A 26628-nucleotide genomic window follows, 5' to 3' on the forward strand; every position below is an offset into this window, starting at 1 on the left:
AACTTATGGGGACTGGCTCCTTGACCGGGTATTTTGCATCGCCTCGCTGTCGTATCGCACGTTGTTCTCGAGTATGAGAGTATCGCGCAATGTGCCTCGATTTGCCATCGTCGATTCAACAGGATAGAGGGATACAAGACTGATTCTATTTGATTTTCCGCTACCACTCACCCCAATATTCCGGCATGCCTTGGAACCGTTGCAGTAAAATTCACCCCATGACCACCCCTTGCCCAGTAAACTGCGAGGGGCCCGTCTTTTGGCGAACCAGAGGGTTTTCACCAGGACCCGGACCGTGCAGATTGGAGTCTGATCCGAAGAAGCGCGTCTCAAATGTCATCGTACGGTCCCAAGGACACACCCAACAAATTGGTCTACCTCTTCTTCTCAAACGCGCCTCTCTCCTCAAAAGCCTCCAAGATTCGATTGCCCTCCTCAATGTCGTCCGGATCCACTAAAAACAAGTAACAAGATCAGCACATCGCAGCCCTCCTTATATCTCACCCGGGTACGAACGTAAACGAAGGGATCGGGAGATGCACATACTCTTCAAGCCATACGCCAGCTGGAAGTTCTTACGACTTCCCCAGCCCTGCTTGATGAAGGCGTACTGGCTAGGTTTGCCACCGCCGCCGCCGCCGCCGTTGCCAGACGTGCTGGAGTTGGAGTTGGACGACGAGTCTGTGCGGGTGGGTGGTTGGGTTAGCTTCCTTGCGATCCTTGGCCCCCCGCTTCATGATAGAGCGTCTCACTGGTCTTCTTCTTTGACGTGTCAGGCATCTTTGCGTTTGTCTAGATGTGGTTGGTTGGAGAAGAGGGTTCGGTTGGCGCTGAGAGACGCTGACGCAGAGGGAAAGTGGTCGTGTGCGCAGAAGCCCTTTTCGTCAACGGAAGCGTTTTAAGTAGCCGTAGCGCAAGCGTCCTTCCACGTGGGCTTACCCGATCGGGGGAGGCGTTTGCTGAGCTAGTCACAGAAAGTGATTCTTGTTGCCATCAAGCGGTCCATGAGAACTTCAAATCTCATATCAGGCTGATTGCGATGGCATACGTGGGTGGGGGCTCAAACTCGTGCCTGACCACACGTCATCACAGGAGCAATCAGGCACCAAACCATTCCTCTTGATTTTGCGAAGCTTCAGCTATCCCGCATGCCATCGAATAGCCCTTTTGTCGACTGGTTCGGCAAATTCCTTTGAGTATGGTACATCGAGGTAGGTATGAGCGGTTGTTCAAGGGTAGCAGTACCTGTAAGAGTGCGACCGTCCAGCTCCAAAAAAAGATCATGCTCAAACAGGATGGTCCAAAGGACGTATGATTACCCAAAAGTTGCTTCCAGCACCATGAATTTTGATGCGGTCAAACTCCGTCGAGCCCCAGAAAATGTATAGAACTTGCCCAAAATCAGACAACTCTCGCAATCAAAATCTCCTCTTGACTTTTTGAATTTGCCGTAACCAGCTGCACTTCATCGACTGGAAGTAGAATCGCCTCGCTTCGGGACGATTCCGAGCCTGCTCCGGAGCTAGATGGTTTTACCACAGCCACGTTGCCCAGCACTACCACTCCTTTTTCGCTGCCAAGTCTCACGCTACCGAGACTCATCTCGCTCATCTCAGCGCTGTACTTTGCAAACTTGCTGTGCTCCCTAAGATGCTTGCCCCACTTGAGCAGGATAATGGGCGAAACGCAAAATAAGGTCGTAATTGCGGCGAAGACGGAGCATGCAGCATTGTTGCCAAGGGCTTCGAACATGCGACCCGTGAACAGGGGGAAGACGGCAGCGAGGATGGATCGTAGCATGCTGAGTGACGAAAATGCCGAGGCAGCGTACATTTCGTACGAATCTGCGATGTAGCCTGCGAGTACGGCATCAAGGTCGTTGGTCGCGAAGCCAACAGGGATTAGCGCGAGCATCGATACTGCCCACGAGACGTGTGGGACCAAAGGCGGAATGGTCCAAGCGAACACCCAAAGGCCAGCGGCGAGTGCGGGTACAGCTATGGCGAAGGATTTGATTTTGGCTTCCGGTGTGATCGGGACGCCTTCCCTCTCGAGGCGACGGAAGCGGCGCACGTCGAGTACACGCGCAGGTATACAAAAGAAGAGGCCGATTGCGAGAGGCAGGAATGCGAGCGAAGCAGTCTTTGCGTCAAAGCCAAAGGAACGGTAGACGATGTCGAGACCTTCGGTGAGACCAAAGATCATGCCAAAGGCGATGGCGTTGAGGGCTGAGCAGAGGATGACGATGGGCTCAGTGAAAAGGAGGCGGAGAGGGCGCCACAAGGTTTCGGTAAAGAATCCGACGGCTGAGTCGATGGCGTCTGGATTGTGGATGAGAAGCGACGTGTTTCCCGTCTTGCCGAGGATGATCTTATGTTTTTGTTGGAGGAGGAAGCTCGGGCGCGACTCGCGGAGGAAGAAGGAGAAGAAGAAGCAAATTCCCATGACAATGGCAGTCGTGTAGTACACCCAGCGCCTAATATTGGCATTAGCAGCAGCATTAAGGCAATTATGGATTGGCTTCGTACCATCCAAGGTATGTTACAACGTGGGTCGAGTAAATGGGTCCCAGCATCAACCCAAGACTGCCGGCTGTTGTCCATGCAAAGACACCCCAGATACGATGTTCCGGACTGTAGACGTCTTCCAGACTTCCAGGTCCTACTGTTGATGTTATAGCACCAACGACTCCTGACATGCTACGGCCGATGATGACAGCCGCGAGGGCGCCCGGCGCCTTTGGAGGAACAGCTGCGACCAGGGCAGAGAAGATGCAGTCTCCCAAGACTCCAGATGCATACGTTGTTTTTCGACCAAACGTTTCGGATATTGGTGGCAAGAAGATGCTTCCGACGCCCTCACCGATCAAGTACCTGATTGACATCAGTGCTGCAGACAACGGATTCAGGCCTGAGTGACTGACGCCGATGTGAAGGTAAAGTAACCAAGTGATTTACTTATTCCGTACTCATGTATCGCATCTTGTGCGACAGCAGTCTGCCAATAATCAGCCACCATCGAGAGAGATCCAAACTTTTACGTACACCGGTCGTACTCATTGCACACCTGAGGATGTCAGCCAAGGTCCAAGAATATCAAAGGCACCAACGTACTGAAACATCTCCACAAACATGACGAAGCCAATATCGAAGCATTTTCGTTTCCAATCCCAATTGCGTGGGTGTTGTTTGCTGTCGAATTGCCAGCGCAGGTATGAGTCTGATCCCAGCTCGAGGCCGTGTTCGTTGAGAAGTTCATCAAGGGTACTTGAGCTGTCATTCATGATGACAGCAGTCGTAGGATGTAAGTCTTTTTCTCGATCCATTTTCAAAGAAAAAAGTTTGTTGTGCCTTCATCGACCGGAACTACCGGAATACTGTGTTTATGCCGCAGAGTGAGAAATAGGAGAAGTGGCGGTTGGGCAATAGGTACCTCCGAATTAGTTATCTGAGAGGGCTCGACTTCACCCGGAGCGGCTGCTTGATGGACTAAGACTTCCTGGCCAGGCTGTGCGATCGGCCGAGGACCGGTGTTCAAGAAAAATGCAATCCTGTCATCTGGGCTGGGGCGGCTGATCTTCAGCGAGTTGAACCCGCCTTGTCCATGTAGCTGGTTGAGCAGGGTAAGTGGCTGGTTCACAGACCGGGCCGCCGACCTGCCGTTTTCATGTGGCATGGCCTGGAGTTGGGTAGCGTCAATGTTGACATGACAAAAACTTCAGACCTGCTTTCCGAAGCGCGTCTAGAATGCAAATCAAAGCGTGACTTGTACTTCATACGCATTGCAGACGGTTCCCCCAGATGCATGAGTATCTTTTCTTGACCAAAGAAAGGCAGGCCATTGAAGCCAGTGACATGTTTCGTGAGACAAAAAGCGGATGACGAGGTTCGAGTTGCAAAACGCGATTGACTTGGCTGAGCAACCCACGAGGCCCATGATGCAAGCAGCGGGTGTCCATGCAAGCCAAGCAGCCATGGCGTTGTACTCCTAAACGAAATGTTTTGATGGCGGACGAGTCCGTAGCGCGCCGCAGTAAGGCGGTTCGAGGCGGGACGGTAGCTGAGGGATTTCTGATGCTGAAGGAAAACCAGTCTAGCGACAAGACGGCGCGCCGGCCGAACCACGATTGTAGGCGAAAGTCACCACCTTGCGCCTCTCACCGCTGATGCGGGTGATTGCCGTGAGCCGCAAAGCTTGTCTTCATCTCTCTTGGCGCTACATTTTTTGCAGACCCTGCAGCTTGCTTAGAGCCAACAATGCCCGGCCACCGCTTGTGTCGCATCAAGAATGGCGTCCGCATACTTTTGGAAGCTCAAGACTGCCTCGCCGCTCGTAGTTCGTTCCGAGTTGCGACAATCCATGGTTTTGCGGGGTTTTCATTCCTTTTCGCTGACCTCGCGTGGAGCCTTGCCGTTGTCCGTCGAGAATCTCTCCTTCATCTCCCCCCAACATTGCCTTTTCCGTGCTGGTTGCGCTATATTTCGTCATGAAGCGCTTGCGAATGTGAAACGCAACAGCCTTTGCCAGTGCAAAAAATGACAAGATTGACTTGAAACTGGCGGATTGGTGACCGTAAGCAGAACCAATAAAAGCCATGTTCAATGCCCAGAGAAAAAGGCAATTCGTCGTTCAATTCTTAGCTTTTGCCATCAAAAACAACAACGCATACTTTTATATCGTTGCCAGACATTTCCAGACTGTCGTAGAGCTTCTCTTAGCACTTCAACTGTTCCATAATCCATGGCTCCAGGAGTTGCTACTCTGCCGTTCTCTGAGAGAATCTTTTTCGAACGCCAAGGTATTTGCAACCAGCGGGTGGCCAAGCGTCAGCCACAAAATGCAGAGCGGTTGGTTCTCGAGGCGCTGCACAAAAGGATACAGAGCATCAACCTTGAAACCAGCGGACCTGGAGAAGACGATGCCTTTTTCGTTGCAGACCTGGGGGAGATCCATCGCCTCCACAGCGAATGGAAAAGACAATTGGAGCGCGTGACACCCTTCTACGGTGAGTACCCGTCACGAAGTTTCCGGAAGCTTTTCGAGTTGTTGACATTCGCATCTGTCCAATAGCGGTCAAGTGTAATCCAAATCCAGTGGTTCTTCGGTTGCTTGCTGCACTGGGAACAGGTTTTGACTGCGCTTCGATTGCGGAGATTCGTACCATATTGTCCATGGGAGTCGACCCGTCTCGCATCATCTTTGCCAACCCCTGCAAAATCATGTCCGCCATCAAATACGCGCGGGAACAAGGTGTTTCAAAGATGACGTTCGACAGCGCGGAAGAGCTGCACAAAATCAAGCAGATTTTCCCCGAGGCGCAGCTTTTTCTCCGAATCGTGGCATGCGATCCTTCCGCGCTATGCCAGCTTAGTGCCAAATTCGGAGCTCGCGTCGATGCAGCAGAAAAGCTTTTGAAGCTGGCAAAGGCGCTTGAGCTGGATGTGGTTGGAGTAAGCTTCCATGTGGGCAGCGGCGGCAAGGATCCCACCGCTTTTACTCGAGCGGTTCGCGATGCGAGCAAGGTCCTCCACCAGGCTGAGCAGTGTGGGTTCCGGATACATACGCTCGACATTGGCGGCGGGTTCAGCGCCGGCCCGCTATTCGCAGAGACGGCTGGAATCATCAACGCGGCCTTGGAAAACTACGTTTCGTGCGATGTCCGCGTCATTGCTGAGCCGGGTCGCTACATGGTCAACAGCGCGTTCACCGCTGCGGCCACGGTGATAGCGAAGCGGGGGGGGGACCCGCATGGAGAAGAGTCGAACAACCTCAAGCCGACGATGCTTTACATCAACGATGGCACCTACGGAAGCCATTACAACTCGCTCTGCGAAGTACCAGCAGTCCCAAGAGTGTTTCGGAGAGCGAATCGCACGATTCTGGAAGACAGAAGGAGGGTCGAGTCGGCTCCTCTGCAGGAGTATAGCATTTGGGGACCAACATGCGACAGCGTAGATTGCGTAAACCCCACGTGCAAGCTCCCTGGTGACATTCAAGTCGGCGACTGGCTCTTTTACCGCGACATGGGAGGTTGGTCTTTGCAACATACTCTGAGCGATTATTGATGCTGACAACGGTCTAGCATACACAACGAGCACTGCTTCCGGATTCAACGGCTTTGCGGCGCATCGCGATGTCTGCTTTGTGTGCTCCGAGCCTGTGGTACCAGCACTGTTGAACGACTTTGACGCTTCCTCGTCATAGCGCATTCCCGGGACCGCGTGTCTTTCTCAAGGCATTGGTTGACAAACAAGGATGCTGGCTGGTCTCTAGGACGGAAAAGTCGGCGTTATAAAAAGGATAGGCGTCATTGGAGTTTTGGACCAGACAAGGTAAAGAATATCATCATCCTCTTCCATTTTCAAATATGAAGCCCGAACATTCTCTTGGAGGCAGACAAACATGTTGAAATCTTGATTAAGCATCGCATCTTGCACAAGGACGCTGCCATGCGGACAAGAGGACGATGACGAGTTGATGCCCAGCCGCGCGTGCTTTCGTGGGAGACTGTCAACGGATCCTTGCGCTGGAGCACAGAGGAAGCCTCAGAACGTCTCCGTGGTGATCAATGAGGGGAAATGCTGACAGTCCGTCCGGGACCTTGAGGAAGTGCCTCCGCTTTCGGACCGCGCTTGTTCATCTTGCGGGCAAGCGAGGTTCTCCTTGTACCGAGACTCGCAGTCCAAAACCGTTCGCAGGAATCGGTGCCCAGCGGTCCAGCGGATTGTCGAGCCGGTGACGAGCACGACAGGTAGTGTTGCGAAGATGGAGATGTTATGGTGTTTGGCGTGGTCCAAGAAATGACTCGCTCGTCGTCCCTTAGTAAGCAGACACCGCCATCAGAAAGTTCGGCAGTGTCACTTTTCGCATTTGCCGTGCTCCAGTCTTCCGTCTTGCCGCTGTTGAGTGTGGGGCTGTATCTTGTTTAAATTGAAAAAGCCGTTCTCCCAATGAAAAATGGCCTTCATTCTGCACCAACATCGTTGTCAATTCAATCATGGTTCTCCCCACAGGCGTATACAGAGCTGACCACGTCGGGTCATGGTTGCGGCCTAAGCCCGTTCTGGAGGCGCGTCAGAAATTCGCCGACAAGGAGACCACCGCAGAAGAGCTTAGCCAGGTCGAGGACCAGTGGATTGAGGATGTCGTGTCAAAGCAAATCCAAAACGGTCTGCGGTCGATCACCGATGGCGAGTTTCGCAGGGCTTACTTCCACTTGGACTTTCTTCAACAGCTGGACGGCGTCACCGTCAAGGGCCACATCAAGAGCAGCGATGAGATCAAGAGGGGCATGAAGGGACCTCCCTCCCTCAGCGTCACTGGCAAGCTGGGCCACTCCAAGCCTGTCCAGGTCGCCGACTTCAAGTTCCTCGAGCAGGCCATTGCAAAGAACCAGCCTGCCGGAGCCACGACCAAGGTCGCCATCCCCTCCCCCACCATGGTCCACTTCCGCGGTGGCCGTGCCTCCATCGACATCGACTCGTACCCGGACTTGGACGTCTTTTTCGACGATCTTGCCCGGGTTTACCAGCAGGAGCTCGATGACCTGTACAAGGCCGGCTGCCGCTTCGTTCAGCTTGACGACACCAACTTGGCCTACCTCTGCGACCCCCAGATGAGGGAGCAGGCTGCTCAGCGCAACGAGGACGTGAATGCTCTTCCTAAGAAGTACGCTGAGCTGATAAACGCCGCCATCTCCAAGCGCCCCGCGGACATGACAATTGGCATTCACCTGTGCCGTGGCAACTACCAATCCCAGTGGTTCGCTTCGGGTGGTTACGAGCCCGTTGCCGAGGTCCTCTTCAAAGACCTGAACGTCGACGCTTACTTCCTGGAGTATGACGATGCCCGCTCAGGCGACTTTTCGCCCCTCCGCTTCCTGCCAGAGAACAAGGTCGTCGTTCTGGGCGTCATGTCGTCAAAGACCGCCCAGCCCGATGACAAGGAGACCATTATCAAACGTCTCAACGAAGCTGCCAAGTACTGCCCCCGCGGCCTTGACCAGCTCTGCCTGAGCCACCAGTGCGGCTTCAGCTCCACCATGGAGGGCAACATGCTCTCCGAGGAGGACCAATGGGCCAAGATCCGCCTCGAGGTCGAAATCGCAAAGCAGGTCTGGGGCGAGGACCTTTCGCAGTAGATCATCTATCCGGGTTCAAAAAGGTGTCCAAAAAGCGGCCAAAAAAGGAGTTTTGGGGGTTGATGAGAGGCACGAACGAGAGTTCAACAGATATACCCAGCGGCCAGCAAAAGTTTCAACGACTTTTCAATGTTTACGATATCCCGAATCAACTTCGAGGTCAACATCGCCGGCCGTAGTTAGTCTTCAATGAGCAGCAGAGATCAACCAAATGTTTTCCACGCGCGCATCCACAGCGTCCTCTTTCCCAACCCACGTTCGAATTGAAGTCAACCGTCGCACTCCAACAAAATGAAAAATCAGAAAATAAAAAACAAAAAAATTTGTGGCAATTGAGGAGTAAGCCTCTGAAGATTGAGAAAGCGACATTTCGTTGCAATAAACATGCGGGAACTCTGTATAAAGCCGCACTAGAATCACCTGACGCGACTGGCGAATTATCTTCCGGACTAACACAGCCCTTGAATCAAGTTTACGATTCCCTGACATTCCTACTTGACTGTACTCAGAACAGCACTGATGGATGCCGCCGGTCGTTCACGGGTGAACGACGAACATCGGTTGTTTGTGCGAGCAGCTCATCACATCCTCTCTTGGATGGCACGAAATCTTGGGACACGCTTTTCCGCGGGACTTGAGGTCTTATTGCTGTTTAGCGCTTGGAGCTATGCGCCCCTCACTTGCGAGTATCATGTGCCCGGTCAAAGACCTGGGTAATAGACTAACATCGACTATTAATTGACAAGCCCTCCATGTAGGACCGGGCAAAACCACGCGGCGTATCCATCACCTGCCTCATGCTGACTTTGATCAGAAGCAGCGCAGCTCGCGAAATGCCAAAGACACTCTCGCTCTCCACAACCGGAAAAAAATAGTCGAAAGGATCACTGTGACGTCAATCACTCCCATCTCCGAACAAACCAAGTCCACGCTGTGAGAAGTAAGTGTTGCTCAGCCACACGGGAGCTCAAATCCACACAGATATACCCACTCAAATCATCGGCCGAAGAAGGAACCCTACCTGTGTACCTAGCCAAGCACTCAGTCAATCAGTCAGTCCCGTATCCCTCACACGAGTCGAAGAACAACGTTGGCGAACTGGCCACAGAGAACGGCTTCGCTACTAGAAGCGGCACCCCATGCCTTTGATCACAAATTAGCTCCGCCGGGCGAGTCCAAGCAAGCAAGCAAGCAGCCGGACCCGACGTCCACGCGTGAAGTTGCTGGATTTGTCGAGGTCGCCGCCGCCGTCTGGCTGTCCAAGCAACTGACTGCCTATCTGGGCAAGGGATGCTCGGACGCTACCTAGGTAGGTACGGCATCGACGGCAAGGTAAGGTAGGTAGGTAGGTAGCTCAGCGAGAAAAGAAACCAGGACGCCGCCGCAGCAGCAGCAGCTACAGAAGCGGTGAACGAGAGGCAGGCACATGGCATGGCGCCTATGAGGTATGTACATGTACATACGACGAAGACGCGGGCATGTACCTAGGTACATAGGTAGCTAGGCACGGGAAATCCGAGGTGCAGGGAGTAATGCAAAGAGCTACTACTACCTACTGCTACCGCTACCACTACCGCTACTGCGAGCTGTTGCAAGACTTGCTGGCAGGTAGAGTAAGGTAGGTAAGGTAGTGTGATGGCGGGCGGGGGGCGGGACAGATAGTCGAATCCTGACGGGCGGTATTGCGGCAGCGCGGCTGGACGGCTCTTAGGGCGATCCTGAGGTGTCTGGGGCTTCTTTGCTGCTGCTGCTGCTGCTGCAGTGCTGCCGCTCAAATTGTGATTGCCTGTATCTGATTGAGATTAGATGTTGCAGTGAAATGTGTGGAGCTTCGGGGACGGGCAGTTGGTGCTGTGTTTTCATGTCTTTCTCTGCTTGCTAGCATCAACTATGTGATGCTGACCTTCTCTCCAAGAAAAGCTGCGCATCACTGAGGCACACGCACTGTCCCGAGCAGCAAAGGTGAAGAAGAAGAAGAAGAAGAAGAAGAGAGTCAGGAGATTCGAAGTGCCATGCCTACTGACTGCTGCGAGAGCTGCTGTCCTCCACTGCAGCCAACACACAGACTGCACATGCGATACAGCGCTCTATTATACAGATAAGCCCCATTGTACAAACATGGCGACGCGCAGCTCAGGGCCAACTGCCCAACCTCATGATGAAAAGAAGAGAGAAAACCAAAAGCCAGCCAAGCCAAACGGGTATCAGTCACTCGCTCACTCGTCCACCCTCACCTCCAATCGCGCATTTCTGCCCTCCTCTAAAATCAGCCATACATTACCGGCAGTGATCCGTGCTCTACCACTCCCCACTCGAAGCTGCCCCCGCACCGATCGATCCCAATCCGCCCACCTCCTCTCTCTTGATACGGAAAAAGGCCAACTTCGCAAAGCGACCAAGGCCAGCCCAAAAGTGGCGACCGGCCGGGTGCTCCATGACCTTGTCGAGCAAGGCGACGACGGCATTGCGAACGTCGGCGCGGGGGTGGAAGAGGCCGAGCGAGAGGTAGAAAAGCCCCGAGTTGCTCTCGGGAGTCACGCTGAGCAGCTGCAGAATCGTGTCGTATTGCCGTTGCGAGCCGGCTTGCGCAATCATGCGGTTGACGGCCTGACTGTTTGGCGAGTTGCTACCTCCGTTGGGTGTTTGTGAATTGTTGTTGCCTCCGCGCGGTGCGCTGCGCGGCGACACCATGGTCGATGGAGAGCCAGGCCCGCCGCCAGAGTCGCCGTTGGCCGTCGCTCTGGCGAGCATGCGCGCCTCCTCTGGCGTGGGTTTGGCAGCGTCCTCGACTGAACGCGCCAGGGCGAGGTAGATGCTGGCGCTTTGATCGTGACTCACTCGAGTCGCGCGCAACTGGTCGTGCAGCCAGAGCAGGTCGAGGTTGCGTATTGGCTGGCGTTCCCAGATTCGGGCCAAGTCTTGCACATACGAGTAGTAAGACCGCGTGTTGCGCCATCCTTCAACGCGGTGGACGTTCGCGGCCAATTCCTTCATCCTCTCGGCCTCGGTCCCCCAGACATAGCCGTGACCTTTGACACTTTGGTCGAGAAGGGGAAAGAAGGTTCCACCCGCATTTCGCTCAATTTCGGCAGCGGGAGAGGAGGTCGGAGAGAGGGTCGAGGTCGTGGCACCAATGTGCAGGGCTGATGCTCCATAGACAGTCTCCTCAAAAACTGCAGCGACCCGCGTGAATTTCAAGACCCAATCACGCCACCGAGATCGAATGGCACCTTCGCCCAAGCGGTTGGCAATGGCGGCGAGAAGAGACTCCATGAATTGAGTATCTCCGGTTGGATCCTGATCCTTGGTGTCCTTGCTGCTTGTGCTGGGAGTGTTCATGCTCAAGTTTGCCTCGAGCCCCTGCTTAAGAGCGCTGGAAATTGGCGGGGGAAGATGGGACTGCTGTTGCTGTTGAAAGTACAAAAGACCCTCGGTCACCCCAGCGCCTTCGATTTTGTGTGAAATTTTCATCCGGCCGGATGGAAGATCGCAAAGGAGGTCCCACCATTCTGGCTTGTGTGCGAATGCGGGATTCGTAACCCCTGCAATGAAGCCCGGAACTTTGATCAGATCGTCAATCTTTGTGAGATCGGTATACGGAAAGGCGTGCCGAGTGAACCCTCGCAGTAGCCCTCCGGATGCCAGGGCACATGCGGCAAGCACTGCCTCTGCGACTTCGCCCGAGGGCCGGTTGTGTCCGAGAAAGACGATACGTTTTTGTGTGAGAAGAGCATTGACGAGGACGATGATGGGATGGGTATAAGCGCCAGACGTGGTAAGGTGCGGGTGGAGAGTAAAGGGCTGCGGAGATGCTGTGTGAGGCGTAGAAAATGTTTGGATGAGTTTTATAAGAGAAAAGTCCCCCACTGTCTCGGGGCTGATGGCCGAGGGGACCTTGATTGGGACTGGTATGCCGTTGTATAGAACGCGGCTCTCGAATTCATGGGTATCTCTTGGCAGGGTGTATCGCGTGGGCTGATGTTGCTCCATGGGCGATTCTTGTGGTTCGCCATCTTGGAGAGCAAGGCGAGACTTGTTAGCGGCGTCTTCGGCCTGACGCCGAGCTATCATTTGCTCAAATTTTTCGATAAACATGTCTGGCACTGTAGAGGCCTGAAGTATGTTGCGCTCGAGAAAGGAAAGCTTTGGCATGAGTGACAGGTCCATGGCATTCAGAGAGTCGTAGAGCGAAGCGAGTGTCTCCGGTACGGGTGCTCGGAAGTACTCTTCAAGTGCCAGGAGCAGTATTGGCTGAGATGGATTAGCTTGAAACAATTTTGACATTTATTTGCAAGTACCTTGTATATGTGCAGGAAGCTGTGTCGAGTGCAAATCGCCATTGCCTTACAGACGGCGCCTCTGTCCACAGTCAATAACAGCCTCAAGCTTTGCGACGAGCTCCCTCACCTCCTCACAGTTTGATCCTGCTTGGTGTTGACCAGGTTCAGCACGTATATTAATGGAGGGCCCTCGAAACCCTCGTCGTCTGTCGACTCGTCATCTGTGTCGTCGTCAAGGTCGGATTCGCCGTGATTTTCGGCGACCCCTGATTCTTGCGCGCGCCTCTTTCTCTCGCGCCGTTGCCTTCTCTGCTCGCGCCGCTCTTCCTTGGCCTCCTCCTCGACCTCGGTGTCTTTGTGCAAGAAAAACACGGTCCAGTCCTGGCTGCGCATATGCGCCTGGTCGGGCAACATCAGGTCCGCCAACATGTGCTCGTCGCCGCTGATGGGCCCAGGGTACTGGTGCTCCATGGTACTCCCCCGATCAATGTCGAAACTGGCGACCAAGATGTACTCGACATGGTTATCGGGGGAGTTGCGGGGATACTGGGAGCGCAATGGGCGGTGCATTCGCGCGTCGTCGGAGCTGTAGCCGTAGGACTTTTTGGGGGAGAACAGTGAATTGGAGTCTCTAAACGGGGGCGGGACGGGGGAGCGCGGGGGCCGCGAGACGACCGAGGGCGAGCGCGGAGGAAAGCTCGACAGCGAGCCAGACGACTGGCGAGGGCGTTTTCGGTGGGTTGTGGATGCAGAGGACGAGGAGTGAAGCGCAGGACGCTGGACATGGACTCCGACTGAGGCCATGGTTGCCGCGAGGACCAGAGGATGGGCAGTGCCTGGCAGGGGCAGGGGATGCTGGTGCTCAGAGCTCGCGAGTTCCCTGTGGGGTTGGCGACGGGCAGCGCGGGGTCGACGGCGACAGCGACAGCAACGGGGCGCTTCAACAGAGGCATGGACTGCGAGGACGATAGATTCAATGACGATGCGAGCTATATGAGACTGGAGGGTTGGAAGCTGGCGCACTGGTGGAGCGAGACGGCGGCCCCTTGGTGCTGTCCCGCGACCCTGAAGGACTTGGTAGCTCCATGGCCGGGCTGGCGGCTTGCATGTGAGGTCAGGGTGGTTGCTCCACCGACCAAGACAACAACCACCACCACCACCACCACCACCACGCACAACACATCGCCAGGACACCAGCCTCCTCGGCCCTCACTTGGCTTCAAACATTTACTGCCTCCGTCGCCCGTCTTGTTTCCTAGCCTTGCTGCCCTCCGTTTTGCACCACCATGGTAAGCGTCCACCCGCCCTCGCCTTCTTCCATTGTTCTGATCCAAGTAAACAGTCGCCAACTCCAGGCCAAGGCACCCCATTCAGGCCTGGCGGTCTCTCTTTCAACCCTTCGAATGGCTCGCGTGCTTCGCCTTTTCGCCGCTCAGGATCTACTTTGAACCCACACTCGCCCTCGGCCCTGCGCAGCTCACCAGCCTCTCCCACAAAACCCGCCGCCGATTCCAGCCGTCCAGTAACTCCGTCGCGACTGTCGCCCACCAAGGACAGAGAAAGCCCCTTCCGTCGCTCGACATCGTCTTTACGGAGCAACAGTGAGGAGCCCGTTACCGCTCCCAATGCCTCTCCAGACGCCGCCGAACCCGTGCTTGCAGAAAAACCAAAGTCGCCAGCTGGCCCAGTATCGAGCAGTCCATTCTTCACGGCGTTCAAGTCTACAAACAACACGCCGCCGGCCTCGCCCACGCGACCACCTCTGCAGCGGAACATGACATCGCAAACCGTCAACACCGACGGCGGCAGCACTGTCAAAGCACCCTCTTCCCCACCCATGGCTCGACGCAACAATCAGCCACCCACTACGACTGCTACAATCGACTTTTTCAACACCACATCCAAACCCTCCAGCAAGCCCCGCGCCAACTCGACCACGACCTCGGACCCCCTGACCCGCCTTCCCCCATCCCTCCTCCACTCGATGCGCGAATCCTTCTCCGTCCTCGATTCCAACAATGCCGGCGTCATCACGCCCGCCGCAATCACTGAAGCCCTGTCGCAAGTAGGCCTGGACCCGACTCCGGCTCTATTGTCGTCCTTCTTTCCTCCATCTAGCCCGCAATCCCTCAACCTCGCCTCCTACCTGAACATGCTGGCCGGTCTATTGGCACCCATGAGCCGCGAGCAAGAGCTCATGGCGGCATTCGAGGCCTTTGATGACGGCGATGACGGTCAGATAGATGTGACCGAGTTGGCCGAGGCATTGGCCAGTGTGTCAGGGCTCGAGGGAGGCGAGGCGGAACGATTAAGCGCGAGGGAGGTGGAAAGGGTTGTTGAAGGATTCAGAGGTCGCAGAGCATTGGCCAAAGGTGGCAAGGGTGGCTTGGTGCGCGGGGAGGTGTTCAGATATAGGGAGTTCGTGGGGAGCATTTGTGGGGGTGCTGCGGGCAAGGGCGAAGGTGCGGCTTGAGTTCTGGCGCTTGGTCGATCTGATGGTGGACGACTCGGACAGGGAGCTGATCAACTCGGATTGGATGACGTTGGGAGCCGGTGTTGTTCGACATGAAATGCATGATAGGGTTCTGGTTCAGGTAACATTCTATGTAGCACTGCGTTCGTCAAGCATCTTCTGTGCTTGAGTATTCAGTAGTGTCACCCAACGAAAGTTTGTAATATTGCGCTGCAGCTTTGATGTTTTTTCCACGGTATTCTTGTTTGCTTCAATGCCCAGCAGGCAACAACAGCGACAACGACCACCACCACCACCAAGAAACCATCATGACAGGCTAAATGAGCGAACAGAAGCCAAAGACTCCAAGTGACACACGGACGGCGTTTTGATTCGTGCAATTTGCCAAATCGAATGAGATCAGCGGCACTGGGCGCGTGTTTCTCGTTACGAGATAGGATTGCGGTGAAACCATACAGGCACAAGAGTACGTTTGACCCAGGTCCGATGTGACTTGCGAAATCTTTTGGCCATTGGGTTGGGAAAAGATTCGGAGAGCTGGCAGTCACATGTACTCTGTCACGGCCAAAATACCTATTGGTCGTTTGTCGTGCAGCTCTGCTTGTCGAGGCCACGACCAAACATTGGCGGCACGGGACAGGGCTCAGCCATTGACTGGATCCACGCGGGACGGAAGGCCCGGTCCAGGAATAGAAAGGCAGCATGGCGTAGAATGGCCACGACTTGAATGACGGCTGTCAGACCGAATGGTTCCTGAAACGGACGCGTCGTGTGAAGAGAGGTCGCTGGAAATGACGGGACAGATGGCGCGAGGTGGTGCAGCTTGCGTGCTGGCGGGCGGGCTGAGCAAGAACAAAGTAAACAGTCGTCATGAGCACCTCAGGCAGCCCTTGCGTGAGGAGGAGGTGGTCACGGCGCTGGAGCAGTCAGGCGGGAGTCGAGGCATGCCCAGGGGTCATCCTTTGGCAAAGGGAGCGAACAACAACAACGAACAGTGGAGAGTGGCGGCGGGGTGGCGGTGAGGGGGCGCGTGACGGCGAGATTCAGTCAGTCGAAGAAGAAGAAGAAGAAGAAGAAGAAGAAGAAGATGATGATGATGATGATGATGATGATGATGAAGCTCTGGCAGCGAGCGATAAGCTCACGTGGGGGGGGGGGGGGGGGGGCGTGAGGAATTGAAGTCGTGGCCGCGGACGGCGGCCCCTGTGGCTTTGCGCGGCGGATGCGTGGTGGGGGCGACGAAAGCGGACAAGTGACCGGCCTGGACTTCTGCTGCCGCGGGGCATCTTGCAGCGCCTCCCCCGCGCGTCGGCGCACCGCAGCCGACTGGGACTGGGACTGGGACTCAGCGACCACCAGCTCCAGTCCATTGCCTATCAACTCTCTCTCCTCTTCCGGCCATCAGAGGTACTTCCTCTCAACAACATCTGCACCGCGCCCAACACTTTGCACTGCTCTCCTATGCCCCGACGATAGCCTCCCCGTCTCCTCCAACAGACGCCGTCCGATTCTCTCCAGCCTCTCCCAATCGCCTGCGACCCACCCTCCTTCCCTCCATCCTTCCCTCCCTCCCTCCCTCCCTCTTGCTGCCCCGCGACCTGACGCCCTATCGCAACCTACCTTACCTATCCATCACCACCGGACGCCTGAGAGACACTCGCTGTCCACCTGCCGCCATAGGTAGCCCTTCGGCACGCGCGGCAAGCGACACACGCTCCCATCACGGGCCGAGTGACCTCTCTGTCTGGTCTTACCGCTGTGACGTCTTCTCCGCCACGTCCACCCCGCGTCCAACCGGAACCACCTCCCTCTCACCCTTCGCCCACCTTGTGCCGACGCTGCTCCATCACTTCATCTCGGCACCCCTCCAGCCCCCTTCTCGTCTCCGTCTTTCCAAGCCCATTTCATGCCCTCATCGCCTGAGAACGCGGCTGCCCTGACGAACCCCCCTCCTATAAGCATCGGATACCTGTACCAGCATCAGCGGAACCGGTCAAGAGCTGTGGACAACAACTTGCAGGTGCGCGGGCGGAACATATCCAAGTATGAATTTGGGCGAAAAGATCGCTATGGGGAGAGAGTCACGCGAATATACCCCAGACAGTGAGTCTTCGCCCTGGCGCCCAATGGCGGCATGCTCCAGAACAGTCCTGTTTGCAGTCTTGATTCTTTGACCTCTTCGTAATGCCACCCCTTTGCATGTTGTTTGTGTTTGCCATGATCAAGCTGCTAGGTCAGGGGCCGTTGGCGCCTCCAAACGACCGGACAAGCGCGTGGCTGAACGTGCAAGATCGCCATTCCTAACATTCACCCTTTCCACAATCTTCACAGCCCCATGCCCATGCTCCATACACGTCACTTACACTACTACCAGAACGAAATCACCTCAGAATATTGTTCGCTACCCAGCATCCCCCAATCCGGCCACGTCCCCCATCCTCCAAGCCTTTGGAACCACGACGACAACCGCCGCTCACTACACCAGCGAGTGGACAAAGTCTCTTCCATTCTTCGCCGGCCAACCTCCTCATTCCAATGGGCGCAGCGTGAGCGGCTCTCCGGGTCAAAACTTTGGCATCTCCAACTCCCCACCCAGCCTTGGCGGACGCCCCATGAGTCACCCCAATCACTACCCAAGCTTTGGCGGCAGGTTACAGGGATCTCCGCAGCAATCCCCGCCGCGGGACCGACGCGCCTCCATGTTCTCTCATCACAATCAACAACCGCCGCTGCCCCATCAGCCGCAGTCGCACTACTATGGCCTCCCAGACATTGATTTTGGATTGGATGCGCCGCAAAGCGAACTGGCGCCGGGCAGCAATGGCTACTTTTGCGGTTTCGACTCTTTGGACGCCGCAGGAGACAAGCCGTCTCTGCGCGTTGGACAGAATGCTCTCCTGGTTGGATACGAGGGAGGTCTGGACGTCTTTGATGTTGGAGCACAACACATGAACGTGTTGGGAAGGGTCGAGGGACTCAGAGGATCAGTCATCGGCGCAAAGGTCCTCCCTTGGGGTCGCGGCTCAGATCCTTGCGCTGAAGATCGTCCCTTGGTGGCTCTCATCGTTCACGGACCAGTGGTGGATGGTATCAAGGATGCCCGTCACTCGAGTGGCTCTTCTTCCGGGGGTGGCACTGATGAGAATGATGGCTCGTCCAGTCCTCCAACCCGGCCTGCCTCGGTCGCGGGAGATACCTTGATTGCTGATGTGACACACTACCAAACCACGGTAGAAGTTTGGTCTCTGAAAAAAGGCCAGCACATCGCCACCCTTTACCGAGTGCCGCCCGTACCCTGCTCAAGTTCTCTGCAAAGCCCCATGTTCCGCCCACCACCGCCCTCGGGAGACCTCCGCATCGACGCGAATGGAAAATTCGTCGTCGTGGCGTCTGGCTGCAGCGGGGAAGTCTTCTTGTTCACTCCCAAGAAGGACGAAGCCCAGCCTGAAGCCTTCCGATGCATTGGCAAGGTTTGGACCACCGTACAGATTCGCGACCACACACCTGTATCAAGCACGTCAAGTTCGACCGAAATCAACAGCCTTGAAGTCGAGAGCCCGACTCAGTACGGATATCCGCTCTTTTCCTTGAGCGAGCGTTGGATCGCCGTTGTTCCTCCGGCCTCATCGAATCTCTATTCGTTGAATAGCACTCCTTTGCTGTCGCCAACCTACCCAAAGCCGCCTGGGATTACTACTCATGCGCCTCCTCCACCGCCGTCTCCAAACTGCCAGGTGGATGCTCCAGAAGATGGCTTCTTCAAAAATGCTTCCCGCGAGATGGCCCAGCAGGCCATGAAAGGCATGCAATGGGCAGCCAGCACCGGGATGCAGGCCTGGAAAAACTATTGGAACAAGCCCACCCTAGACCAAGGCCCCAATGAGATTATTCAGACCGATAGCCAAGGCCAACCCTACTTTCCCCCTACGCATGGCCACAACCATAACTCCGTCCAGGCTGCGAACGAGCCCTCGGTGGTGTCGATTTTTGACTTGCAGAAATTGGCAGATGCAGAGACGTCGCGAAATAGGTCTGCGCTGCAGCCTCTGACAAGCTTTGCTGCTCCTCTCGGCTGCAGCTTCCTCTCATTCTCGCCTAGCGGCCTCATGCTCATGACGTTTAGCAAAAAGGGCGACAACCAGTTTGTCTGGGATCTCAACTGCATGCACCACACGAGCTCGCGCAGTACTCGAGGGAACCGATCCGCTCAGTCTCATGTCCGACAGGTGGCCAAGTTTACACGCATGACTGTCGCTAACATCATCGACGTAGCATGGTCGGCACCGAGCGCCAGACGGCTTGCGATTCTCACAGACAAGGGAACTGTCCACATGTATCCCATGCCCGCATCAGCCTTCCAGTGGCCGCCTCCAAGGAGAGCTCGCAAGCCGGACCCTCCAAAGCCCGCTGAGACTGTCTCTGAGAATGTCAGCGCCAAGGGGGCTGGCATCATCGGATCAGCCGCGCAAAACATTACGGGCAAAGCAAAACCCTTCTTCACCTCTGTGCGTAGCCGCAGCGCTAGTGGAGGCTCTGGCTTCAGTCTGAGCGGCTTCGCCATGACACCTGCGGCCGGTGCAAAGGGAGGCAAGGCGGTCGCTGCTGGGATTGGAAAATCGATTGGAGGTGCTGCAAGCAATCTCAAGCATGCAGGCGACAACAAACTCCAGTTACCATCCCTCGCCAATGGTGTCAGCTCGAGCTCGGTCCGTTGGCTCTACAGCCACAAGCATAGGGATCCGCGCATTGCGCTCGTCGCCGGAGGCCTTTTGGCCATATACAAGGTCAGATTCGAGGAAGTGCGCAGCAAGAATGGAAGACCGCAGACTCGCATTACAAAGCACAAGGTCGTTGAGTACAGTCTGCCTACCATTCGCGACACGAGAATCGCGCCGTCGGTATTGGCGTACATCAATTCCCGGCCAGGCGAAGAGTCGGCACCATTCCCTGGCACCGAAAAGACTCAGGAATCGTACTGGGTACCACGCGCACCCCTCGTCCGTCGCGAGCAGTCCCGAAAGCTCGTCGTCCACCCACTGGCCACGGCCGAAATCGAGACCAACACGCCGTACCAACCCTTCCACACGGACCGCCGCATCGACCTCTTCGTCAACAACGTCACAGCAGCAAACGAGCACCACCATCATCAAGCCGAAGACGGCGGCGAGGGCGTGCCCATCGAACCACCCAGCTTCACGGCCGCCGCCGAACTGCACCACTACGACGACGCCGGACCGTGGGTGTTTGGCGCCGAGATTCCGGCGCTCAAGGTATCGCTGCCGTCGTCGCACGCGTCCGACGTCGACGACGGCCTGGCGGACGACCTGCTCGCGCTTGAGATGGGCGGCGAAGGGCGGCCAGTCGGCGGCGGTGCGGCGGGGGGCGGCATGGTCAGCGACTTTGCGCTGCGCGAGGGCGAGGAGGAGGTCGAGCAGGTGGTCGTGACGACGCGGCGGCGCCGGCTCAGGCGCAATGCGGCGGACGATGCGGCTGGCGCGGGCGATGGAGCGGCGTCGCCGGATGTCGAGGAGGGCTTCTTTGAGGATGACTGCGAGGTCTGGGATTTTGCGGGCGATCGCGTGTAAATGATTATTACATATAGGCTGGTAGGCTGCGCGGGTGGGTGGGTGGCTACCTCTTGTTTTTACAACGTCGCGATCAAGGAGATGATGATGATGTATGACGCTTGCCTGGTGATGCGATGCGATTGCGCGCTCTGCGGGGCGGCGGCGGCAGCACATAGGGACATGTAATGAGATGATGGATGGATGCAGGGAGGATTTGGGGATTGGATGGCCAACGGGGATGATAGAGCAAGCAGGCAGGCAGGCAGGCAGGCAGGCAGGAAGACAGGCAGGTTCGAGGGAGAATTGTCTTGGGAGGGGGCGGGCGGGCGGGTTCATCTGGCTCTCTCTTCTTCTTCATTTGCTTTTTCCTCTCTCTCTCTCTTTCCGTTGTTGCTATATCTCGAGGTCTCTCTGATCATCATCATCATCATCATCGTCATCATCATCATCATCATCATAATCATCATCGTCACTATCATCATGACACGTCCTGGGTGCCCACACAGTAACTCACTTACTCACTCACTCGTCTTCTCTCTTACGCGGGTAGATAGGTAGGTACTCCCTTCATGCGTCCTTCCCGGCCCCGACGTCGTACTTATAGACAGCGGATGGGCGCATACCTTAGTGGGTGTGTGCAAAAACAGGAATGAAATTCGCTCGGTACGGACAGGACAACAGCTCGCCAAGCGCAGTTGTGACGGCGGACGACTGCTCCCTACCTATGTAGGTACCTTGAGGTAGAGGACGTCTGATTCCTTTCTGCCGCACACACACACACACACACACACAGACTGTGTGGGCGGTGGGATCTCGTTTGCTCTGCTCTCGCTTGCTTTGGATCGATCGACGGTTCCTGCTTGTCCGTCCGCCCGCCTGCCTGCCCATGAAGCAGTGCAGTTGGTGCCATCTACACCCTTCGTTGATGTGCCCACCATGACCAGTCAAAACGCGCAAGTGAAAAGACTCGAGCCGTTAGTAAAGCAAAGGAGGAAGAACAACGTCTGAGGAAGCTGGACGTCCGATGGATTTTCTCAGCCAAGTGTTTTTTTTTTTTTTTTTTTTTTTTTTTTTTTTTTTTTTGCCAAATGGTGAATGGCGTGGATGGCTCTGCCGGAACTATGGCCAGGGGACTTTTGAGTGTTGGAAGATGCAGTGAGTGAGTGATGCGCGTCTTGTGTTTGCAGCTACGATGTCAACCACGGCACGTCGGAAGAGTGGAATGTCTGAAGACGTGTATTCTCGCAGTGTCTGTCCTGCAGCAGCAGCAGCAGCCGTATGCAAGCAACCAACTCAGTGGCCTGTCCGTGTTCGTTCCACACCCATCGACGTCATCGTCGGAAGTTGCACCGTTGCTTTCCACTTTCTGTGGTGGGTTGATGCGCTTCACTGTTGCACTCACTACTGTGCTTTGACACGCCTGCTTGTGTCTGTCTGAAGCCATGACTGGAAGGAAGAAGAAGATGCGGGCAGTGCAGAAGACGGTGTGGTAAAGTAGGAAGAAGGCCCGGGGCTGAGATATCACAAGCTCCGCCTCCCTGCCTGTTCAGGATCAAAGTCGTCCATCTGCCACTCTCGAAAGACGTATCTACATCGCCGCTTTCTTTCTCGCCCTTCAGCTTATTGCTCTGAACTTGCGCCTCGAGCGGCGGCAAAAAACAAGGGGGTTGCAAGGAACGAATCTCCGTCGACACGACGCGCGCGCTATCCAACACGTTTCCCTCGGAACTCACATCGCCCGAAACACCTCACGATTCCGAAGCTGCTGAGCTCTCCGCATCGCGCGCAGCCCAAAAAGGAAGGTCAATCAGACGATGGGGAGCCAAAGGGACGGAAAGCGGCGGTACGAAGGGTACAACTGTACACGCTGGCCGGCCATGTGGCGCATCGTGGCTTACTACTATACCTTCCCGTGCCTGGATGGACGGAACGAGCGTCTTCCCTTTTCCAGCCACCACCTCACAGACGTGTAGCGCATGTCAGGCCGGCGAGAGAGAGAGAGAGAGAGAGGCGCGAGAGCGCCGAGGATGACGATGGCCGTGAGTGAGGGGAACGGGGTGAGGGGGCAGACTTACATGAGCGAAACGGGAGAGGGGAAGGGGGGACCCCGCCTTTTGTGTCTGGCGAGATGAAGATGTGCGGAGAAGAGACGCGCGTGTCGAGGTACGACGAGAAGAGGGAAAAACGAGGATGGTCCAGCGGTGGAACAAGCGCGTCGCGTGGAGATCAATCAGGTACGCAACGACCTGCCTGCCCCATACCTGCCTGGCTGCGGATCTCGGATCTGCGACAGGAGGCGGCGGGCGGGTGATGAGATGGCGGGAGCAGGGGAAGGAAACAGCGGCGCGAGGCGGCGGGCGAGTTGCGGGTATGTGCGCCCATCGTGCCATGTACCCTGGTGTTGAGTGCGGAGAGAGATGGGAGAAGAGCAGTGGTGAATTGGGTGCGGATGCAAGCGGAGGTTGACGTGTTCGAGGCGTCTGTCTGCAAAATGTGTTGCAGGAGCGGGAGATGTTCACGATAGCACGCATCGCCGATAGTGGAAGTAGCAGGAGGCGGGAGAAGATCAGTCATCCGGAACTGTGCGTTGGTGTGGCACAATGGAGGTTTGGGGAAGATGCGTCGTGCGAAGGAAAAAATGGCCGGTGGTTGATTTGTGGTTGAAGACGAGCGGTCGTCGTCGTCGTCGTCGTCGTCGTCGTCGTCGTCGTTGCGGCGGGGATGGGCCGGATGGAGAGTGGCTGGAAGAGCGGTGTTTATGCGACTGACGGCCGCGACGTGAGACTAGGACAGGCTAAGACTGCAAGCGTAGAAAAAACTCAGATGCAATTGGCAGAGCCATGATCACGGCAGATGGTACAGTTCAGCTAAGTAGAGAGGAGACAGACTGAGAACGCGGTCATGTCATGGCCGGCAGTGGCAGCGCCTCCCGGTCGTACGCCCTACCCGTCAGTGCGTGGGGTGTGATGGGGTGCGATGGGTTGCGATGGGTTGCGATGGGTTGCATGGCATTATGGGATGCCAAGGTAAGATAGTCATCAAACTAGAGATGCGAGGGCAGCCGCCAGAGACGGCGCAAACCCACCGGGACGAACGGCAGTGGCGAAGAATTCAAGACGACGTCGCCGTATTGATTGGCCGGTCCATTCTCGTCGTGCACGGCAGTTGGATCCGTTGTGCGGTTTGCGAGACTCGACGTGCGGTAAGTGGACCAGCACCGCACGCGGCAAGCCCGTCATGTGCCCACTTACAACAACGGCAAACCGTCAGGAACCCTGGCCGGTTTAAGCGTATCGAAGGGTCCCGCGGCGACGGGGAACAACCTGGGACGGAAGCTGGCTATGAATTTGGTTTTGGCATCTGGTCGTCGAAAGACGTGGTGAGGGTGGTGGGACAGGACAGGACGGAGGGCTGCAAATTACTGGCGGCAGCTGGTGATGCAATGGATGTACAAATTTTTTCTTTCTTGTCGAGAAAAGGCCGAGATACGGCGTCGGGTGGTCAGGTGCAGTCGGCTTTGTTGCGTCGACCAAGAGGCGAAAAAGCGGCGGCCAAGAAGAGAGCGAAGTCTTCTCGTGCAATGGCTTGCAAACACAGCAGACAGTCCAGACAGTCGCAGTGAAGAGGTTAAATTCAAGGCACGTGGATAACCTGGCAGCGAGTGAAATGGCATGGTTGCGATTGGGCCATGGGGTGCGGGCCGCCAGGACAAGCATTAGAGTTTTTATCGGGCAGAGGCGACGGCTTGTCATGAGTTGGCTGCGGGCCTGACCTGGAGAGGGTGGAAATTGCTTGGTATAGCGAACTTTTGAGGAGGGAGTGTGACAGTGGAGAAGCGGGGTCCGTCTATTCCGAGGAAAAGATGGTCGCGGCGAGACGTCACCGATTTCTGGCGCCAGTGAGAGAGAGAGAGAGAGAGAGAGTGAGAGAGAGAAACGAAAAAGGACAGTGGCACGACGGTCATGCCAACTGAAAGGCTCGTGCAGCCGTGGCAGCTGCAGCGCGAAAAGCGATCCATGCCGTGTGGAGACACAGCGTCGTCCTGTTCCCTGTTGTCGTTGTTACTTAGGGCTGCGCGACGTGTGCGGAGAAACAAGCTCTGGAGGGATGCCGTTGCTCGGCTCTCCACTGCTCCAACACTGTACTGTAGAGTAGCAGACTGTTGCAAAGCAGAGGATTCGGCTCCTCGTTGGCTGCGCTACGGGTCTATTGTTACCCATGGCCACAACGGCGTCAGCCCAGGAACAATGATTGAATCAAGGCCTGCCTATGCAAGTTGCCCTGGCCTGGCCTGGCCTGGCCTGGCGTGACCGACTCGAGCCTTTCCCCCCCCTCCCGGTCCACCTGCAGGGTCACCTGCGACTGCACACCCACAGACCAAGCCCATGCATGCTATAACCGTAGAAGCTGCCCACTACATGACCTACCTGCCTACCCACCTATATTACCTACACAACCTCACTGTCCCCGGGCGAGCCTCATGTCCAATTCGCACCCTTCCTTCGATCTGCTCCAAATTTCAGCCACACCATCCCCCCCCCGGACCACGCTCTCGCCACGACACACCAAACCTAATTCCGCGAGCCATGTGTGCAACTGCTGAGTAGTAGTCCAAGAGGCCGTCTGGTGCCACAAACGCCCCGGTCCCGCCAGCGACAAGTCTCATATCCCGATAAAAAGATCACACCATGGCGCTCGCTGCTCTAGTCGCCGCTCTCCTTCGCCATCACCGCCATCCCCATACCATGTCTCCCAATCCCTCGACCCAGCAGCAGGACCCTCTGGACGATGCCAGGGCCGCCCAGACCAGCTGCTACGGCTACCACAACACCTTCCACACCCATTCGCTCCCCCAGGACCCAAATCAGACTCCTCCCACTTATGCCTCTTCTCTCGACCATCCCGAGTCAAGACGCAGCTTGGATCACCTGCCGTCTTACTCGTGCGCCATAGAGTTCCAGGGTCCTTTGGCCTTCAAGAAGGAAGTCACCAACATTTTCGAGCTTCCCTGCTCCAAGCACGCCAATTGGGTCGAAGTCTACGTCGTGCTCCGCGGCACCATGCTCAGCATCTACCGCCTCAAGCACCAATTCTTCGCCAAACGCTCCCACAAGCCCCTGCCCGGCCGTCTCCTCAAGACTTATTCCCTCCAACACGCCGAAATCGGTCTGGCTTTGGATTTCAAGAAGACCGACCCGGTTCCCCGTTCGCCATTGGCCAAGTTGATTCCTCCTGCAGCGCGCCAATCACTCTTCGAAACCGACCCCCATCTGTTTTGGCCCATCAGGGAGCACGTCATTCGTCTCAGACTGGAAACCGAGCAATTCCTCCTGTGCAGTCGAGACCAGGCGGATATGCTTGACTGGGTTGAGCAGATTTGCACCGCCGTCGATATTTCCCAGCCGCTCGACGTCCGCAGCGAGCCCAGGTACCGCAGCATACCCAGGCGCGGACGGCGTCAGCGACAACTTGACGGCTCCAACGGCACCAGGCCGCGCAGCGAAAACATTGACGTTTCTGCCAGACGATTGCTCGCCGAGCAGGAGCGCATCATCCGCACCATGTACCCCAACCTTGCCCTGGGGGCCGTTGAGGAAGAGCGTCCAGCCATTCCCGTGGCCCGCGAAGCCGACAGCGATGAAATGGACCCGTCCGATCTGTTGCTCCCCTCGGCAGCTCCTCAAGTCAATCTGGCAAGGAGCGAAACGGAAATCACGGCTAGTTCGGAGCAGCCCACATTTACCGACGGTGTTACAGACGTGACGTCCGTGACGGGCACCTCCCGGCCATCATTCGAAGAGCTTCGACCCGACGTCAGCGCAAAGCTCGCAACGCCCGACCCTTCTCCGTCCTCTCTTCTCCGCTACCGCAAGCGCTGCGCCCCGGTCCTCATGAGCAATTCCCCGAGAGCCAGCGACGTCGTCTTCCACGGAGGCCGCCGCTTGCGCATCAACGCCAAACGGCAGACAGTCTCGTACTATTCCGAACTGCCGCCACACTACTCTGCCCACCACTTTACTCCGGATCAACGCGACGCCTGCCTTCGCCAGCCCGTCCGGCGCCAGACTATGCGCCGCGAAATGAGCGGCGAGAGCGTGCGGCCATTCTCGGTGCACGTCGAAAGCGACGGCAATTACTCTGCATACCTCACGCCCATCACCAGCAACA

General features: G+C 56.3%; 10 protein-coding genes across 10 annotated transcripts; 6 read left to right on the top strand and 4 right to left on the bottom strand.

The window, feature by feature from the left end:
* Positions 1 to 63: 63 nt before the first annotated feature.
* On the bottom strand, positions 64 to 1115 carry IWZ02DRAFT_185967 (uncharacterized protein). Its single transcript, XM_066762346.1, has 4 exons — positions 940 to 1115; positions 753 to 877; positions 547 to 681; positions 64 to 454 (listed from the first exon to the last, which is right to left on the bottom strand). The coding sequence occupies exons 2-4, from the start codon at positions 778 to 780 to the stop codon at positions 375 to 377; spliced, it is 243 nt and encodes an 80-aa protein (XP_066625384.1). The 5' UTR covers positions 781 to 877; positions 940 to 1115; the 3' UTR covers positions 64 to 374.
* Positions 1116 to 1401: 286 nt separating this feature from the next.
* On the bottom strand, positions 1402 to 3283 carry IWZ02DRAFT_372961 (major facilitator superfamily domain-containing protein; the record flags this gene model as incomplete). The annotated part of the gene is made up of 5 exons (XM_066764673.1): positions 1402 to 2476; positions 2529 to 2873; positions 2924 to 2997; positions 3045 to 3066; positions 3114 to 3283. The coding sequence occupies 5 exons, from the start codon at positions 3281 to 3283 to the stop codon at positions 1402 to 1404; spliced, it is 1686 nt and encodes a 561-aa protein (XP_066625385.1).
* Positions 3284 to 4740: 1457 nt separating this feature from the next.
* Positions 4741 to 6204, top strand: IWZ02DRAFT_488340 (ornithine decarboxylase; the record flags this gene model as incomplete). Its single annotated transcript, XM_066769458.1, has 3 exons — positions 4741 to 5005; positions 5071 to 6030; positions 6083 to 6204. 3 exons carry the CDS (start codon positions 4741 to 4743, stop codon positions 6202 to 6204), a joined length of 1347 nt encoding a protein of 448 aa, XP_066625386.1.
* Positions 6205 to 6711: 507 nt separating this feature from the next.
* IWZ02DRAFT_185927 (uncharacterized protein) lies at positions 6712 to 8233 on the top strand. The gene has a single exon (XM_066762345.1). It carries the CDS (start codon positions 6998 to 7000, stop codon positions 8138 to 8140), a length of 1143 nt encoding a protein of 380 aa, XP_066625387.1. The 5' UTR covers positions 6712 to 6997; the 3' UTR covers positions 8141 to 8233.
* Positions 8234 to 9990: 1757 nt separating this feature from the next.
* On the bottom strand, positions 9991 to 13559 carry IWZ02DRAFT_497369 (docking domain of Afi1 for Arf3 in vesicle trafficking-domain-containing protein). Its single transcript, XM_066770188.1, has 3 exons — positions 12548 to 13559; positions 12439 to 12499; positions 9991 to 12391 (listed from the first exon to the last, which is right to left on the bottom strand). The coding sequence occupies exons 1-3, from the start codon at positions 13222 to 13224 to the stop codon at positions 10439 to 10441; spliced, it is 2691 nt and encodes an 896-aa protein (XP_066625388.1). The 5' UTR covers positions 13225 to 13559; the 3' UTR covers positions 9991 to 10438.
* Positions 13548 to 14984, top strand: IWZ02DRAFT_185985 (uncharacterized protein). Its single transcript, XM_066762347.1, has 2 exons — positions 13548 to 13709; positions 13763 to 14984. Exons 1-2 carry the CDS (start codon positions 13707 to 13709, stop codon positions 14891 to 14893), a joined length of 1134 nt encoding a protein of 377 aa, XP_066625389.1. The 5' UTR covers positions 13548 to 13706; the 3' UTR covers positions 14894 to 14984.
* On the bottom strand, positions 14985 to 15767 carry IWZ02DRAFT_185986 (uncharacterized protein). Its single transcript, XM_066762348.1, has one exon. The coding sequence runs from the start codon at positions 15595 to 15597 to the stop codon at positions 15076 to 15078; it is 522 nt and encodes a 173-aa protein (XP_066625390.1). The 5' UTR covers positions 15598 to 15767; the 3' UTR covers positions 14985 to 15075.
* A 625-nt stretch (positions 15768 to 16392) lies between these two features.
* On the top strand, positions 16393 to 20962 carry IWZ02DRAFT_444791 (uncharacterized protein). The gene is made up of 2 exons (XM_066767125.1): positions 16393 to 16996; positions 17268 to 20962. Exons 1-2 carry the CDS (start codon positions 16800 to 16802, stop codon positions 20476 to 20478), a joined length of 3408 nt encoding a protein of 1135 aa, XP_066625391.1. The 5' UTR covers positions 16393 to 16799; the 3' UTR covers positions 20479 to 20962.
* A 2185-nt stretch (positions 20963 to 23147) lies between these two features.
* IWZ02DRAFT_444795 (uncharacterized protein) lies at positions 23148 to 24418 on the top strand. The gene has a single exon (XM_066767126.1). The coding sequence runs from the start codon at positions 23447 to 23449 to the stop codon at positions 24080 to 24082; it is 636 nt and encodes a 211-aa protein (XP_066625392.1). The 5' UTR covers positions 23148 to 23446; the 3' UTR covers positions 24083 to 24418.
* A 787-nt stretch (positions 24419 to 25205) lies between these two features.
* IWZ02DRAFT_357504 (uncharacterized protein) lies at positions 25206 to 26492 on the top strand (the record flags this gene model as incomplete). The annotated part of the gene is made up of 2 exons (XM_066764317.1): positions 25206 to 26210; positions 26286 to 26492. Coding segments are annotated over 2 exons (1212 nt in total), but the record flags the coding sequence as incomplete, so codon positions are not given.
* Between the last annotated feature and the right edge of the window lie 136 nt (positions 26493 to 26628).

This window comes from Phyllosticta citriasiana (assembly GCF_038021145.1).
Source record: "Phyllosticta citriasiana strain CBS 120426 chromosome Unknown IWZ02scaffold_3, whole genome shotgun sequence".
NCBI classification, from domain to species: Eukaryota; Fungi; Ascomycota; class Dothideomycetes; order Botryosphaeriales; family Phyllostictaceae; genus Phyllosticta; species Phyllosticta citriasiana.

What these genes read in the sequence shown, in the direction of transcription:
- IWZ02DRAFT_185986 (XM_066762348.1), bottom strand. Translation starts at nt 15,597, where the DNA reads ATGCTGCCTTTCTATTCCTGGACCGGGCCTTCCGTCCCGCGTGGATCC.
- IWZ02DRAFT_444791 (XM_066767125.1), top strand. Translation starts at nt 16,800, where the DNA reads ATGCCCTCATCGCCTGAGAACGCGGCTGCCCTGACGAACCCCCCTCCT. An exon ending in ACGCGAATATACCCCAGACA is followed by an intron (nt 16,997 to 17,267) that starts GTGAGTCTTCGC and finishes CACTACTACCAG; the next exon opens with AACGAAATCACCTCAGAATA.
- IWZ02DRAFT_497369 (XM_066770188.1), bottom strand. Translation starts at nt 13,224, where the DNA reads ATGGCCTCAGTCGGAGTCCATGTCCAGCGTCCTGCGCTTCACTCCTCG. An exon ending in CAGGATCAAACTGTGAGGAG is followed by an intron (nt 12,500 to 12,547) that starts GTGAGGGAGCTC and finishes GACTGTGGACAG; the next exon opens with AGGCGCCGTCTGTAAGGCAA. An exon ending in GCTTCCTGCACATATACAAG is followed by an intron (nt 12,392 to 12,438) that starts GTACTTGCAAAT and finishes AATCCATCTCAG; the next exon opens with CCAATACTGCTCCTGGCACT.
- IWZ02DRAFT_185927 (XM_066762345.1), top strand. Translation starts at nt 6,998, where the DNA reads ATGGTTCTCCCCACAGGCGTATACAGAGCTGACCACGTCGGGTCATGG.
- IWZ02DRAFT_444795 (XM_066767126.1), top strand. Translation starts at nt 23,447, where the DNA reads ATGGGTTGCGATGGGTTGCATGGCATTATGGGATGCCAAGGTAAGATA.
- IWZ02DRAFT_185967 (XM_066762346.1), bottom strand. Translation starts at nt 780, where the DNA reads ATGCCTGACACGTCAAAGAAGAAGACCA. An exon ending in CACGTCAAAGAAGAAGACCA is followed by an intron (nt 682 to 752) that starts GTGAGACGCTCT and finishes CCACCCGCACAG; the next exon opens with ACTCGTCGTCCAACTCCAAC. An exon ending in GCTGGCGTATGGCTTGAAGA is followed by an intron (nt 455 to 546) that starts GTATGTGCATCT and finishes ACTTGTTTTTAG; the next exon opens with TGGATCCGGACGACATTGAG.